Source organism: Amblyomma mixtum, chromosome 10 (assembly GCF_055824585.1).
Source record: "Amblyomma mixtum isolate Tamu chromosome 10, ASM5582458v1, whole genome shotgun sequence".
NCBI classification, from domain to species: Eukaryota; Metazoa; Arthropoda; class Arachnida; order Ixodida; family Ixodidae; genus Amblyomma; species Amblyomma mixtum.
Window position 1 is genome coordinate 13987710 of NC_143021.1, and position 17472 is coordinate 14005181.

General features: G+C 46.9%; 1 protein-coding gene and 1 pseudogene across 1 annotated transcript in view; one reads left to right on the top strand and one right to left on the bottom strand.

Moving 5' to 3' along the window:
* The window catches only part of LOC149325176 (uncharacterized), a 49397-nt gene extending 38274 nt beyond the window's left edge, over positions 1-11123 (bottom strand). The window contains exons 1-2 of the mRNA XM_089562471.1: positions 11007-11123; positions 440-591 (exon numbers count right to left, since the gene is read on the bottom strand). Coding sequence (XP_089418597.1) covers positions 440-591; positions 11007-11123 — 269 coding nt within the window. The remainder of the gene's footprint in view (positions 1-439; positions 592-11006) is intronic.
* A 3433-nt stretch (positions 11124-14556) lies between these two features.
* Positions 14557-15476, top strand: LOC149325177 (uncharacterized; annotated as a pseudogene).
* Positions 15477-17472: the final 1996 nt, after the last annotated feature.

Genomic DNA, 17472 nt, shown 5'->3' on the forward strand with positions numbered 1-17472 from the left:
TGAACATGAATCAAAAGCATGAACCTGGCCAGGACAGAGCTTATAAAGCCACAATTACCAACCTATGCCGCATCAGTAAATCACAATAAACATATATGAAGTAGAAGAAAACCACACGGAAGAATCACGACAAAAGGAGGCGCTGAAAATATGCGTCCTTCTTTTCGGCTGAACTCGCATTGCTCTGATCAAAGCTCCTTTTTGAGGCCTTCTTGCTGACGTTTGTTTCATCTTGCAACAGCTCCGCAGCGTACCGGAGGTTTTTGCTGGTCCCTAGGGTACTTAATTTCAACCATGAGTGTCTACGTTGACATTCTATTATAACTGTTTTTTTCCGCGTCACATAAAATGGAAAAGTTGTTTTCCTGTTCTTTCCGAGTAAAAAAATGATTTTCGCAACTTCTCCAACGCCAATACATATTTCAAAAAAACTGTTTACTTTTCTGTTCCATGGTGCCCTTTAAATAAGAACACATAGGTGGCTGTTCTGGACTTGCGGTTAATGCTCGTTCGCTCCAGAGTCAAGCATTCCATAATGGCGTCATTGTTGGAGTCAAAGATGGCCACGAGGTGAGGAAATGTAGCAAATATCTGTGAGAATGAAAGAGGAAAGTTAAAAATGCACATTGCTCGGTTGGAGAAGGCAACAACATTACGTCTTTTCTTCTGCAGAGGATATACGAAGGAAATTCTTTAGCAATGCTCGGTAATAAACGCTGCGCTAACAGAAGAAAATTGCCATTATTTCAAAGAGTCAAATACTGGTCCCATTCGCGACGTATGAGACATACAATATATGCCCTATGTTTTAAAACGACCCCCGTATTAAATTACGATCAAGGTGTTTGCTTATGCACGTTTTGGTTGCATTGCTGTCTTGTCGAGAGGAGAAACTCAGGCCCCACCTTGAGGGTACGACGCAATAGCGTTATTGCCTTAAAGGGCAACTGCAGCACTTTTTTGAGAATTTCGCGATATTCAAATCTATACAGGCTGTAGGTAAAGCATGCCAAGTGTTTTTGCACTAGCATTTAAAATAGCGACGTAATTGACAATTGAATATTGCGCTTCTCCCCAATGCAGTAGAGTACTGCAGAGAAACTCAGCGTGACGTCACGGAAGGTATAAATTCAAATTACCCCTGTCGTCGGCCACACCCTGCCCCGACTCGTTAGACGCTGCCAAATAACTCTCGGCATGGTTTGCCTTCGGTGGCGTTCGTTTTTTTCCCTTCAAAGCAGGCGTTTGTGCGTTGGGAATCTACCGATACATTCTATGACGTCATCATACGCCCCCCACTTGGCGTTCTGCGCTGCGGAGAAGCTTGAATGGCGTCCGGAGTTTAATCGGCGATTACTTCACTATTTAAGGCGCTAGCCCAAAAAGACTTCGCATGTTTTACCTGCAAGTTTCACACATTCGACCGTCTTAAGCGCATTGATTTCTAAAACATATGCAGTTTCCCTTTAATGCACATATATGCTCATCTCATCATTCCCGACTTTACATTCATAGATAGACCCCACCTGGGACCGTGGTGCAGTGATTAGTCGTTACGCTCTGTTCTGCGATGGCAGGTCCTGCCACCCAGGTTGCTCTTCCCGAGCAACCTCTCCCGATCAATAATTTAACTGCCGAAAGCCACGGTGGTCAGTTTGCTTGCAATCGGGTGGGCAGTTTGAGCTGACGCCACAAGGCCACATTATCTAGGTATCCCGCCTAGGTTGGTTCTCCGGGAATGTTTGCTCACATCGGCCACGACGACGTCGGATTTTCTCGAGGACGGGAGCCTTAACGCTGTCGCAGCAACATATCTTGCCGTAGACTGCTCAATACTGGCCAGGCAGACCACCAAAAAAAATACTACTTAATCTGGAAGCTCAGCAGGAAACGGCGTATATTTCTCGCTGTTCTATGCTTAGCGCGTAAGTATTGATTACATAGCAGCAATAAGTGCATATCGCCTACATTTCCCTGCCATGTGATACACTGATTGCCCTTCGATGAAGACGGGCGGAATGTTTGACGCGAAAAGCTTCACTAGGCTAGTCAACACCGGGTCTGGCTTGCGCCGTGATCAATTTTAGACACATCTGCGCGTGCGCGAGTTCGCCGCGCGACGTCACTGGAGAGGCGCACGTGGTCGGCGGAGCCGCCGCCGAGCGCGGCTCCGTCGGTCGACCTTCGCCGTCGTTCGCGCGCTCTGCGCGTGCTTACCGAGTGTGCATCGGCGCGCGCTCGGCTTCCTCGTATGACGATCACCAAAGCTTTTTGCTGATATCCAGGCTTAACCTAAACTAAGCCATAGCCAATTTTTTTTTAACCGTTTACACATTCTCGTTTGAAAAAGCGTCATGGATACGTCGGCGCAGTCTGCACAGGTGCATTGTGAAGGAAGATGGACATTATATACTACGCTCATGAACTGTCTTTCGCGTAGCGGCGGCCGGTAGCCACATTTGGCCTTTAGATTGACTTCTGACGTCATACCAGGGAGAGAGATAGGCGACCAAGTAGAGTCGTCGCGCCCGATCCCGGTCCTCCGGGACCGGGATCGCCATAGGAATCGAAAGAAACCGAGATCTACCGCCAGTAGAGGCGGTGGAGATTGCAATAGCCATTGCCATTGCACGACCAGGCGTTAAAGACGTCGTAAGCGATAGCAAAGCGGCGGTTAGGAAGTTTAGCAAAGGTAGAGCCAGCATTCATGCTGGCAAAAATCCAGGGGGGCGGTTTGTTGACCTAAAGTACTGTCAGGCGAAAACCGTGTAGCTGCTTGTGTCACTGATGCGTGGTTAAGATGTTAAGCTTCGCCTCAAAGAGTGGAACGCGAGAGCGTCTTGCAAAGCTGCCAGGGAGTCCAATGGATGCCACCGCCCATCCGGCTCTATGCCTTGCTCGTCGGTAAGCTGGTTTTTGAGGACAGGAAATGTATCTGTCTCGCTTATCTCGGTGGACACCAGAACCTCGCAGTAAGAGAAGAGAGGAATATCAGAGTGAACGAAGATGCCGTATTAGCTATACGCGCCTTTGTTTATTACAAACCATCGAGCTGGCATGGCAGAGTGCTTAGCGTACTCGTCTCGCACTCCGGAGACCCTGGTTCGATTCCCCTACTCGACAAATTTCCTTCTCGGTTTTATTTATTTAAGTGGTCCAACTAGAAAGGTTAATTAGGCTAATCGGTGTTTACGATTGTTCTAATGCCGCCCATCATGTCCTGTCACTCACTTGCCAAGTGATGGAACTCTCTGGAATGCTCGACACAATGTCTACGAAACGTCTAAGTATTAGTGATGGGTAATGATAGTTAAGCACGACTTGCATATTTCGTGACACAAGTTAATTTATCGTTAGTGATAGTTATCATGACCTTAATAGTACACTGATTAATTAGCGTAACTTGAAGTGCAGGTGCAGTGCACAGTCGCATGCCACTTTTTAACTACTACTAATTACAAATTTGTCATTTAGTCATTAAGTACAATGATATAATCATGAAATCCTTTTATGTCATGTTTCGATGTCTTTCAATCGACCCGATTAAGTATCGATTGGCTATTGACTGACATATGCTCATATAAGGCATGCATCCGAAACGCGGACACATTTGCCAACACATCTTGGTCACGACAGTATGAGGCATTAACGACTTTCGCCTTAAAGAATGAAAGAAGGGAGCGCCGGGAAATGAAATTTAGTTTTAACGCGACAGCGTGAAGGGCTCCGTGGCGCAGAAAAGTCGGTGTCGTCGTCGGCAGCGTTGGCCGTTAGCGAAAAATCCTAGAAGCATTAATAAATAAAACCTACTTGGAAATTGGTGAGTTGGGGAATCCAACCAAAGGCATAAACTCCCGCCGGGCCTGTGAACACTATTTTGCAGGGGAAATATCACCTCTTGCCTTCCAAATTCTAAGACGGCCTCCCGCCGATCCAACTTGCAGAAAGGTAATCTGGGCTCTTGGCCACGACGGTCTACGAGGCAATAAGGCCGCTGATGCGGCCGCCCGAGCGCTCACGCACCGGGCTCCTCGCTCTATTGGCTCAGAAGCTCATAAACCGCTTCCGCGGTTCCGCAAAATCTTAATTTATTACTGCGAGAGCCACCGCCTCTACCCGGCACCTGCCAAGGGGCTGAGTAAGGCGGAGGAGCGAACTCTGCGGCGCCTGCAGACAGGAACTCTTATCTTTCCTGCCATTGCCAAACACTTCGATCCGAACACAGATGGGCGCTGCCCTCACTGTGGAGAGATCTGCGATATCTTTCACATGGTGTGGCCATGTACTCAGAATCCTCACCTTCCCCCTACCCTCACCCGAGAGACATGGCAGACTGCCCTTGTCAACTGCTCCACACTGGAGTCCCATAGGGCTCTTGTAAACCGGATGCGAGACGGGGCCTCGTCGTGCGGTGTCCCGGACTAAGGATATCGGCCATGTAGTGGAGTCTTCTGATCTCCATAGTCTCTCTGAGTATTAAAAAAAAGTTTTTCACCACCACCACCCCCGGAGTGCGAGACGAGCACGCAAACCACTCTGCCACACCAGCTCGATGGTTTGGAATGAACAAAGGCACGTCTCGTGAATGCAGTGTCTTCGTACACTCCCATCTTCTTCCCTTCCCTTACAGGGCGGTTCAGGTGTCCACGATGTATGTGAGACAGATACTGCGCCATTTTCTTTCCTCAAAAGGCAATTTACGGCCGGTCAAGGCATCGCACCTAAAGGGCGATGGCGTTGTGTGGACTCCCTGGCAGCGTTGCAAGACGCTGTCCCGTTCCACTCTTAAAGGCGAAAGATTAATACGCATATAAGGTGATGCCTAAGCTCTCTTTCTTCTTTGACTCCTACCTTCTTCCCTTCTCTTACGGTGCGGTTCAGGTGTCCGCCGAGATATGTGAGACAGATACGGCGCCATTTCCTTCCCCAAAAACCAATTTACCAATTTATCGCTCTTGAAGGCGCAGCTTAAGCTTTCTCCAAAATGAAAGAAGGGAGCGCCGGCAAATACCTGCCGCGGTGGCTCAGTGGTTAAGGCGCTCATCTACCGAGCCGGACTACCCGGGTTCGATCCCGACCGCGGCGGCCGCGTATCAGGTTGCATGCGCCTGTCACAAAATACAGGCAGCGCCGATAAACAACACACCAACACCGGAGCTGTGGGAGGCTGGGCTGTCCAGCTCGAAGCCTGAAGAGCGGCTGAAGCTGATCGACAGGGTTCGCAAGACTGCAAAGGCCACTGGGGCCCCAGACTGAGGGCTCCACCTACGCTGAGCGGACGCTTGTGACAATAAGGTTTTTCATTCATTCATTCATTCATTCATTCATTCATTCATTCATTCATTCATTCATTCATTCATTCATTCATTCATTCGATGGAGGCGAAACGCAGAAAGCGCCCGTGTGCTGTGTGATGTCAGTGCACGTTAAAGATCCACAAGTGGTCGAAATTATTCCTGAGACCTCCGAAACGGCCTCTATTTCGTCTTTCACTCCCACCTTCCTCCCTTCCCTTACGGCGCGGTTCAGGTGTCCGCCGAGATATGTGAGACCCATACCGCGCCATTTCCTTTAATTAAAAACAAACCAATTTTAGCGCCAAGAAAGAAGAAAATGAAAGGCACAGTAAGAGTCTAACTTCTCCGACGCCACTTTAAACGCGCCATGAAAGAAGGGATCGAGAGGGAATTGGAAAGAAGATAGAATGGAGCGCCATAAATGAAGGATTCGGAATAATTTCGACAGCCTGAGGATAATTAACCTGCAGTGACATCTTACAGCACATGGGCACCTTTTGCCTTTCGTTTCAAAAGTGCGGCTATCACTGATGACACATTCCGCGGAGTGACTGGGGCATCGCCCGAAGAACTGAGCAACCGTGGTGCTTGAGTAGCACTGCAGCGAGGTGCGAGAGTAAAAAGCCAGGGTGAGAGGAGGAAGGAACAATAGTACCACGAGAGGGAGCAAGAGGAACTAGCGCTCGCGTCTAATCTGCCGCGGCGAGACAGAAGCAGTTGGAGGGCTAAAGGGTGAGGAGGAGAAGTGCAGAAATAGAGCAGGTGTCGGGAGTGAGAGTACTTTGCGCTCGGGGCGCTGTTTCCCCTCATTCGTGTTCTAGCGGTGTAGACTGCCTCCTCTCTCGCGGTCCCTCGACTCCGGATGCCGCAACTGCTAGGTGGCATGCGTTACTGCCAAGTTAAAATAATCGTACGATAAAAAGGGCCATAGCGCTGTCGTCAAAATGCCGCATCACACTATACAATCATCATCATCATCATCAGCCTGACTACACCCACTTGCAGGGCAGAGGCCTCTCCCATGGCTCTCCAATTAACCCTGTCCTTTTTCAGTTGCCGCCACTGTATCCCCGCAAACTTCTTAATCTCATCCGCCCACCTAACTTTCTGCCGTCCCCTGCTACGTTTGCTTTCTCTTGGAATCCACTCCGTTACCCTTAAAGGACCAGCGGTTATCTTGCCTTCGCATTACATGCCCTGCCCAAGGCCATTTCTTCCTCTTGATTTCAACTAAGATGTACTTAACCCGCGTTTCTTCCCTCACCCACTCCGCCGTCTTCCGATCTCTTAACGTTACACCTATCATTTTACTCTCCATAGCTCGCTGCGTTGTTCTTAACTTAAGCTGAACCCTCTTTGTTAGCCTCCACGTTTCTGCCCCATAGGTGAGTACCGGTAGGATACAGCTCTTGTAGAGTTTCTTCGTGAGGGATATTGGTAAACTGCCATCCATGATCTGAGAGAACCTGCCATATGCGCTCCACCCCATTCTTATTCTTCTAGTTATTTCCCTCTCATGATCCGGATCTGCGGTCCCTACCTGCCCTAAGTAGACATATTCTCTTACTACTTCCAGCACCTCGCTACCAATTGGGAACTGCTGTTCCCTGGCTAGGCTGTTGAACATTACTCTGGTTTTCTGCATGTTAATTCTTAGCCCCACCGTTCTGCTCTGCCTGTCTAACTCATTGATCATGCATTGCAGTTCTTGTCCTGAGTGGCTTAGCAAGGCAATGTCATCAACGAATCGCAAATTACTCAGGTATTCTCCATTAACTCTTATCCCCAACTGTTCCCATTCCAGCCCCCGGAATACCTCCTGTAAGCAGGCAGTGAAGAGCATTGGCGAGATCGTGTCTCCCTGCCTGACACCTTTCCGTATTGGAATTTTATTGCTGACTTTATGGAGAACTATAGTAGCTGTGCAATCGTTATAAATATCTTCCAATATTTTCACCTAACAATCTTCCACACCCTGATTTCGCAATGCCTGCATGACAGCTGAGGTTTCCACTCAGTCAAATGCTTTCTCGTAATCAATGAAGGCTATATATAGGGGCTGTTTATATTCTGCGCATTTCTCTATCACCTGATTCATAGTGTGAATGTGGTCTATTGTCGAGTATCCTTTACGAAAGCCTGCCTGATCATTTGGTTGAATGAAGTCCAAGGTTGTCCTGACTCTATTAGCGATTACCTTAGTAAATACCTTGTAGGCAACGGACAATAAGCTGGTCGGTCTGTAATTCTTCAAGTCCTTGACGTCTCCTTTATTATGAATTAAGCTAATGTTAGCGTTCTTCCAAGCTTCTGGTACTCTCGAGGTCCCAAGGCACAATCTCGCCTCCGTCCTTCAACAAATCTGCTGTTACCTGATCCTCACCAGCTGCTTTCCCTCTTTGCATTGCTCCTAATGCTTTTTTTACTTCCTCCTTCGTTACTGGCGGGGTGTCCCATTGCTGTGCTCGACTGCCTCCCTCAGTAACTTGGTAATTATATTCGCTACTGTATAGATTTGTGTAGAACTCTTCGGCTAATTCAACTATCTTATCCATATTGCTGATGACATTGCCCTGTTTGTCTTTCAGCGCATACATCTGGTTTTTACCTATGCCCAGTTTTCTCCTCACTGATTTTAGGCTACCTCCGTTCCTTAGAGCATGCTCGATTTTCTCCAAGTTAAACTTTCTTATGTCGGCTACCTTGCGCTTATTTATTAACTTCGATAGCTCTGCTCACTCTATCCTGTCTGTGTAGTTAGACGTCCTCATGCTTTGGCGCTTTTTAACCAGATCTTTAGTCTCCTGAGACTACCTTATACCTACCTTATACAATCACCTTATTTAAATGATATAGCATTTGGAGCGCCATATAGGCGATATTGGCAGTGTCTGTGAGAAGCCTTCCTTTTTTAGGTGGTGTTAGGATGATCTGTATCCTTCTACTAGCCACTTGCCAACCGTTCCACTTTCCTCTTGCCCATCATCTCTCCCCTCTTCACTTGTAGGGGGAGATGAGGGAGAGGCTGGAAAAATGACCTGGCAAAGAACGAAATTGACTGAGAAGAAAACTACTGAGAGAACAACAGCCATACGTGCAAAAGTCTCCCGAAGAACTAGCTGGAAGAACCAAGCTCCCAGAAGCTGTTTCTTCTGGCATTGCTGGGAAAGAGCAACTTGGGTCACACAATCTTCACCTATAGCTGTGTCTGTTACAGGCGCCTGTTAGTGGAGTAGTGCATAGCTTAACCTCTGCGACAGGAGTGGTTTGAGGACTTGCCGCGATCTATGAATGAGGCACATTTTGCTTAGTTGCATAGTCGGAATTGGAATACGAGTCATCATTCGGATAGATTGGCCAGTGGAAGAAGGGCGCTGTCGCAATTCTTCCCCATGAATCCAGTATAACGCCCCGAAGTATTTTAATGGGCTAGCATTACAATACCCATTCCGCAAAAATTGTTCGTTGTTTAGTGCGTCAAAAGCTTCGGTTGGCAGATAGAAAAGTGGAGAGAGAGAGAAGTCCTTCGCTTCGCTCCCAGAGAGAGGAAAAGTGAGAGAACGCAGAAGGGACGTGTGTGAGACTGGTGGAGAGCCGAAGCAGTGGCCTTGCAGTCGAGCATCAGCCTCGCGCTCGGGAGGTGCTGGGAACGATCCTAAGCGCCGCTGGGTACCCGGCGGTTTTTTAATAGGAACAAGATCTCCCCAGCCCGGCTTTAATGGGGTAAGACGTTTGGCAAAAAGGTCGTGGACCAAAACTGTTGCCTAACCTGGACCGGACCTGGACACTGCGGTCGCCAATCAGAGTCGGTTGGGAGCAGTGGGTAGGGTGCATAGCGTGTCACACTCTGATTGCTGGACTGAATCGGTGGAGAGGACTCGGGCTTATGCATGTCACGTGAACATTGATGGTGTCCTCCTACAGCTCACCCGGACTGAACCTGTCAGCGACAGCAGCTGCTCTGTCCGGGGCCAACACTACTAACACGAAAGCGTAGGAATCCTACTGAGCAGAGAACGCTACGTCGTCGCCGTCAACAGTGACGAGCAAAAATCCTTCTATCTGGCAGCCTACCTGCCACCTATGTCACGCGACCTTGTGGTATCGTCACAACCTGGACCTCATAGAAGGTTTATGTTTTATGGGATATAACGTCCCAAAGCGACATAGGCAATGAAGGACGCTGTAATGAACGGTGCCGGAAATTTCGACCACATGGAGTTCTTTAACCTGCGCTGACATAGCACAGTACACAGACTTCTAGAATGTTACCGCCATCAAAATTCGACCGGTGGTAACCTGATGATGGCAATGGAAGCAAACTGCCCACCATGGCAGGTAGCAGCTACATTAATAATTGCCCACGTGAAGTGCAGCCTTGGTCCCTAAGCCTTACCGTTGGCTGTGTTTAAGCCATGCCACCTGCCGGTGCAATGAAGCACCGCTTAACGGTGGCACCGCTGCGACAGAAGTAGAATGAGGACTCTGAGCGATCAATGAATGCAGCGAATGACGAATTTGAAGAATTCCGCCTATGCGGGCATGTGGACAGAACTTACGTAATGGAGAAAGAGTTCTTGCGCCGGAGGGATATCTAGTGCTATATTGTTGCACGCTTAAGGGAAGGCAAAATGCTATCTAAGGGTGAAATCAAAAACATTATCCGTATCAGTAGCCAGGCCGCTGGAGGGACAAATTAACGCTATCGCGCAGTACCCTTACATTAAGCTTATGTGTCCCGTCATGATATCTTTTTCTAATTCACACGCTGGCACATCAATCAGATTCATCCTCTATATGTTTTTTATGGATGGATGACTTTTTTTTTGCACCCACTGTTCAATCAAGTGACCAGTTTTGGGAACATATTTGGTGGGCCCCTCAAGGCATAAAATAGTTGTAACTGTGGCGACTTTCAGAAAGGAAACATGCAGATAAATACCGTTTTTATTCGGTGTTTCAAGGAAACCTGCCATTTATTTTCCTCGGAAAGATTATTTAAAAATTAGCGATGGGCCTAGGTGAATCACCTGGTGTATATAAGTAAATCATTATTGACATCTCACAGTGCCTTGACAACAATATGAACGCATACAGAACCGCGGAATTATCCAGTATAATTTATGTTTACGTAAAAGATGTCAAAATCATCCAGGAGGCACAAAAACTTTTTCAGATAGATGTCCCTAAATCCCAGCACCGCAAATGTGTCCTATAGCAATAGATCCCTCGTGTAAAATCCAACACGGACTCGTTAGGGTAGTCGAAAAACGAGCAAAATCTGCCAACCATCCTTAACCACCCAGTAGCGAAAGAGCTGAGTTTTTAGAATGATCGCCTTTTTATTATGGATTGCGGTTCGTTAACTTAAAACGAACCCCAGCATGCGCATCACATTCACCTTGAACATCTTCAGCGAATGAAGTCCATGGTAGAGAGAGGGCAGGTAGATGAGTTTCTTGCAAATACAGTGTCAACAAGGAAGGCAGAAGTCTCATTGAGCTTGCCAACATTTCGCCAAAACGAACAAAAATGCTCTTATGGGAACAGGTTTTCCTTCCCTTGTTTACGTTTTGTTTTCGACGATATGCAAGACACTTGCGACTATGGCCGACAATCATTGCTAACTGGAGACATTAGCACTTAGGTGCTTGACTGCGCTGGTACAATGCTTAGAAATGCAGTAAGTATACAAAAGGGCACAAGTACCTCGAATGCATCCAGAAAGCTGCTCTGAACCACGGGAGATCCTACAACTGCCTTCGAGCTTCGTGAAGATAACAACAGGTAAGACCCGGTGAGAAGTACAAAGATGACGGCTTTCATTTTGTTCTAAACGTGGCCCGTAGAACGGTACTAAGAAACAGGCTGAACAGGAGACCACACTTTATACCTTGTGCACACAGCTTTGTCTGCCTAGTGAATGCGACAGCTTAGCAGTTCACTGAAGAGGAAAAAAATGCGTCTTGGTTTATATGTGGCGCCTTGGAATTCAACAATTACGAGAACAAAAAGCAATTTTCCTCTGCTGTCGCTCTCGTCGAAAATTGTTGAGCTGCATCGTTAAAAGTTTTTAATAAGGGGGTTATTATTTCCAGCTACTAAAAGGAGCCTCACTTCAATTACGGCAGCTGCCACTCAGTAGGGAGGCACTGATAAGCACTGCTGTCTGAGGGTAAAATTGCCATGTGCTTTTGGTTCTTTTTTTCCAAAATCTCAATTGTGGCAGAAGAAAAATATTTCCGACCCTTCACAACAGGATGACATTCGCCTGAACGACTGCTTGGCCTGTAACTGTATCGGCCACTGCTGTTCATATTTCGAGAAGAGTGTCCGCTGATAAAGTGTATTTTTCTGACATTTCCCTGAATGGCAAGAGCACTGTTCGTACACCAGTCGGGACAAATTGCGAGGCTCGTCGTGAGGCTATCGCCTCCCCTCCCCAACCACCTGTGGAAAAAAGTAATGAAGGATGACTAAACAAGATATAAGTGAAATTCAGCTACTCCAACATTGAACGCGGTGGTATTCGTCTTAGCAATAAAAAGGCAGGTAGAAAGAAATACCAAATCTAATTTCTTTTTCATCGTATTAAAAACTCTTTAGAATTGAAAATTATGAACTATGTGTACAATAACGTATTTTTTTCCTTTTCTTGATGTACTTTTGTCGTTTAATGTTTCTTGAATTCGTTTCTACATACGCGATTTTATGACTGTCTTTTATCGTTGTTTTTAACTAGCAACCTCTGTCTTAGTATTTGTTTAAACTACCTATTTTATGTCAGGAGGTCCCCTAGACGGTTTTTAACCATGGGACCTCATAGAATACCGACTTCAATAAATAGTTTTGCTTCTATTATTGTTGTTCAATAAACATGACTGGAATTGAATAGTAAGAGGTTGAGGGTGTTTTTGCGTCTTGGGCGTCGCCAGCCTCGAATCTGGTCATCACGGTACCTGTCAGGTAGAAGAAAACGTTCGTCAAATTTAAAGTCGGGACCATCGTGTTTTCAGCGCTCACACGTTCGTATATGGCGAGTTAGTCGTACACATGGACGGCGTCAATTCTACTGAAGGTCCACGGATCTCGCGAGTAAAGGCCGATTCACACGACGGACCGTTCGTCCGCGGCCCGCGCACTACGTGTTCATGCGTCAGCACATTGAGAGGCGCGCTGAATGGCTGGATGGATGGCGGCCGACAGCGCGCCTCTCAAAGTGCTGACGCATGAACACGTAGTGCGCGGGCCGCGGACGAACGGTCCGTCGTGTGAATCGGCCTTAAAAGATAATGACCGCCGAGGATGCGGATGCCGATGGAGCAACCCCGCCGTTGGGCATACCTGAAGAGCCGTGGAGGTGATGGACACTACGGTGTTCCGTTGTTTCTGTAGCTTTACCGCTCTCGTGCGTCAGTAATGTGAGGTAGAAATGTGCACACAAGCGGTAGATGTATTCACAGCAAAAAAAAAAAATTCAGGGGGCACTTCAGTTCTTTAAAGGGGTGCAAGGCGAAACTGGCGCACTGTTTGGCGTTGACTTCGAGACTGTTTATGCTGTACTTATTTGACTACATACTTTGACTGCCAACTTCGGCTGCTTCTTTAGCACGATTCTCTCTCTGCTTCGATGAGTTCGGTTGTATCGATGGCTCTGTTCGCAGTAATGCGTTACGTAATGTGGTCACCCACGGACGCCTTACGCCCTCTTTCAGAGCGGACGACAACTGTTTTATTAGTTGTCGTGTGCTCCAAAAGGGGGCGTCAGGTATCCGTGATTGACCGCATTACTGCGAATCCGCGCACTCTGATGTCATAACCATTCCGACCAACCAAAAAGCGTGACACCCCGGCTGAGAACCTTCTGTCGACAACGATGAGGCATTAGCTTTCGGATTAATAGCTGACGCTGGTGCATGCCGAAAACTAAGCGCAGGCGGCGCCCGCAACAACACACTTCCTTACCAGCACCACAGTTAATCGGCGCAATATCGGAAATGTACCAGTACCAAGATGAGGGCTACAAACCCTTTTGTCTTCTTCATCCAGGTTTTTCTTGGATTGCTGCCTTTGCTGGTGGGGCAGCCACCGACGCACTACTACGCATCTTTATCGGACATTGCGGCTGTTTGCATCGATCCCGTCAACACGTCAAGTCATCCGGCCGTATTCCAAGATTTCCACCACAGCCTTCCCAGCGGCGCCACTGCTTCGTCGACGGAAGCAGCAGGAGCATCGGCATCAGCAACACCGGACTGTATAAAAGAGCCGTGCCCAGGTGGTCGAAATTTCCGGAGCCCTCCACTACGGCGTCTGTGATAGCCTTAGTCGCTTTGGGACGTTAAACCCCATAAACCAACCAAACTAACCAATAACTCTCGTGATCAACTTAGTCTTCAACAGCACGTGGCAGTGGGCGCGGCGGCAGTACCAAGATGAGAGCTACAAACCCTTTTGTCTTCTTCATCCAGGTTTTTCTTTGATTGCTGCCTTTGCTGGTGGGGCAGCCACCGACGCACTACTACGCATCTTTATCGGACATTGCGGCTGTTGCATCGATCGCGTCAACAAGTCAAGTCATCCGGCCGTATTCCAAGATTTCTACCACAGCCTTCCCAGCGGCGCCACTGCTTCGTCGACGGAAGCAGCAGGAGCATCGGCATCAGCAACACCGGACTGTATAAAAGAGCCGTGCCCAGGTGGTCGAAATTTCCGGAGCCCTCCAGTACGGCGTCTCTCATAGCCTTAGTCGCTTTGGGACGTTAAACCCCATAAACCAACCAAACCAACCAATAACTCTCGTGATCAACTTAGTCTTCAACAGCACGTGGCAGTGGGCGCGGCGGCAGTACCAAGATGAGAGCTACAAACCCTTTTGTCTTCTTCATCCAGGTTTTTCTTGGATTGCTGCCTTTGCTGGTGGGGCAGCCACCGACGCACTACTACGCATTTTTATCGGACATTGCGGCTGTTGCATCGATCACGTCAACACGTCAAGTCATCCGGCCGTATTCCAAGATTTCTACCACAGCCTTCCCAGCGGCGCCACTGCTTCGTCGACGGAAGCAGCAGGAGCATCGGCATCAGCAACACCGGACTGTATAAAAGAGGCGTTCCACGAAGCACGCGGCAGTCTATCTGCACGAGGCAGCGGTGGTGGCCAGTAGCTGGCCCGTACAATTTCCTTTTCATCCTTCTCTCAGTCACAACAACAACAACACAACAAGCACGCGGCAGTGGGCGCGGCGGCAGTACCAAGATGAGGGCTACCAACCCTTTTGTCTTCTTCATCCAGGTGAGCACACACTACGGAAAATGCTTGCGTAGCAACAATGTTTGCCTTCTTTTGCTGCCGTGCCCACGGCCCCTGCTTGATTTGATGTGTAGTTTATGTGTTTCACTGCGATTCTTGTTGCCCCTGGGGGGCGACATCGAGGCGAACCCCGGACCAGATAGTGCGATTTCGGAGCAATTGAAGTTGATTGCGGCAGACATACAGGAAATAAAGAAAGGAAAAAATGTAACAAACCAGAAGCTCAACGTTATTGAGAAGAAGCTGGAAGAGATGGGAAGCCTTCAGGAAAAAGTCATGGAATGTGTAGAAAAAGTAACTGAATTGGAGCAGCAGCTGTCAGTAATGACAAAAAAAATTGATGATTCAGAAAATAGAAGCCGACGATCAAACCTGATTGTTTTTGGCATAAAGGAGCAAGAAGAAGAGTCTGACGAACAACTTCAGACATAGTAACAAAAGATATTCTTGAAGATAAGCTAAACGTGACGGTATCAGGTATAGAAAGAATACATCGACTCGGTAGACGAAAGTCAGACAGTGAAGGCAAAGATAGACCGGTGATCTTTAGGTTACTAGACTAACGTGATAAAGTGAACATTTTAAAGCAGTGTTCTAAACTTAAAGGATCTACCTATTCGATTAGTGAAGATTTTTCACAAAGTGTCCGAGAGGTGAGGAAAAAGCTGTGGAATCGAACCAAAGAAAATCGTGACAGGAAAGAAAAAGTGCGTTTGACGTATGATAAAGTTCTAATTAATGGTTGTCTTTCCGCCTGGGACAACGATAGCAACGACATCGTTGAACTAGAACCAAAAAACGAAGAAAGCGAGGTAGAGCACAGCATGGAACCACGGGCCACTCGGTCAAGGGGCCGCAAACGTTGATCAATCAGACGTGCGCAGTCTTATCAACGAATACGACGGTCCAGAATCTTGCAATCAGGTCATGATGAATGAAGTAAAATGTAACGAAATATTAACAAACACGTCTTTTCGTTGTCTCCATGTGAATGCGCGGTCTGTCGTGAATAAAACTGCTGAACTTGAGTATCTGTTTAACAAACTAGACAAGTTTGAAGTGCTTATGATTACGAAAACCTGGTACTCTTGTGATGAAGAAGTAATTAATATGCCCGGGTACAACTCGTTCTTCATGAACAGATCATTAAATCGTGGTGGCGGTGTTTGTGCTTTAGTAAAAGAGTATAAATTGTGACCTGGTGCCAATATTTTGTTCTGTCACTTCTGACTACGAAATGGTTTGCTTAAATTTTCACCGTACTATTATTGCGGTTTGTTACCGGCCTCCTGATGGCCGCACTGCAGAATTTTTTTCTTTCGTTGACGTATTTTTGAATTTTGTGAACTCTAACAACTTCTGTGTCATTCTAGGCGGCGATTTTAATGTAAACCTGCTCTCCGATAGCAACATAGCAAAAGATTTTATTTTGCTGCTCTCCTCAAACGGCTGCATTAACACAATTGGTACGCCTACAAGAGTTACTATGCATACAGAATCACTCATTGACCTCTTTATTACTAATTTTGATGAAAAGAGCGTTGTGTCCGCTGTCTTTTATTTTGATCTTAGTGACCATTTCCCAATATTGCTAGGGGGGAAACCAGGTATGAAGTACAAACCAGCGCGTGCTTGCTTTCATCAAGCGATTACTGAGAAAAACCTTGCTTCTTTCAGACAGGCTGTTTGAGATGTAGCTTGGTCTGACGTGCTGTCTATGACAGACGTGGAAGCCACTTATGAAAGCTTTCTTGATAAATTTAAAGCACTTTACACCGCACATTTTCCGTACAAGGCGCACGTAAGACCTCGGAAAGGGCGCAAGGAGTGGACGACGTCACAATTGCTCAAGGAGATACAATCTAAAGAAAAAATGTACCAAGACTTCATAAATACACGCGACCCCGATCTATTAGCAAGATACAAAGTCCTCAGAAATAAGCTAAACAAAAAGTTAAGGCGTGCTAGGGATTCGTATTACTACGGCAAATTCGAATCATGCCACGGTGATTCTCGAAAGTTATGGAACCAGATTAACAACGTTGTTTTACGCACACCCCAGACTAGTCCTCCTCAAGGAGTACTTATTCAAGGACGAAGTGTAAATGGGCAGAAGCTAGCAGAGGCGTTTAATCAATATTTCGTCACGCGAGAATACCTAAGTTCGTCAAACATGCCATATGATGCCCACATAAGTCAAAGTAGCGATTCTATGTATTTATGTCCAACTACATCTTCCGAAGTATTCCCTGCATTCATGAACATGAAGAACAGCAGATGTCACCATGCGGATGATTTGCAGATACGGCCTTTGAAGCATGTGTTAGATATTCTAGCACCAATTTTAGCACATATATTTAATTTAAGTTTGGAATACGGAGTGTTCCCACAGCGCATGCAAATTGCTAAGGTGACAGCTTTGTATAAGAAAGGTGATAAGCTTTGCGTTTCAAATTATAGGCCAGTTTCCGTGCTGCCAATCTTTTCCAAAGGGCTGGAAAAATTTATCCACACGCGAATATCATGTTTTTGTGACAAACACCAAAGAATAACAGATTCGCAGTTTGGTTTTATCAAACATAAATCTACCGAGACAGCATTACTAAGCCAAAAAGAGTACCTCTTACAGTGTTTCGAGGAAAAGAAACTTGCCCTTGGCGTTTTTATAGATTTTTCGCAGGCTTTCGACTACATCAGCCACAACATACTTTTGACAAAACTGTTCGACTACGGTTTCAGGGGTAGTGTTCACGCGCTTCTTACGTCATATCTTGCACATCGCTTTCAGTTTGTTGATATTAATAGCTGTCGATCCTCAGTAAAAAAAGTACCTGCTGGCGTACCTCAGGGAAGTATCCTTTG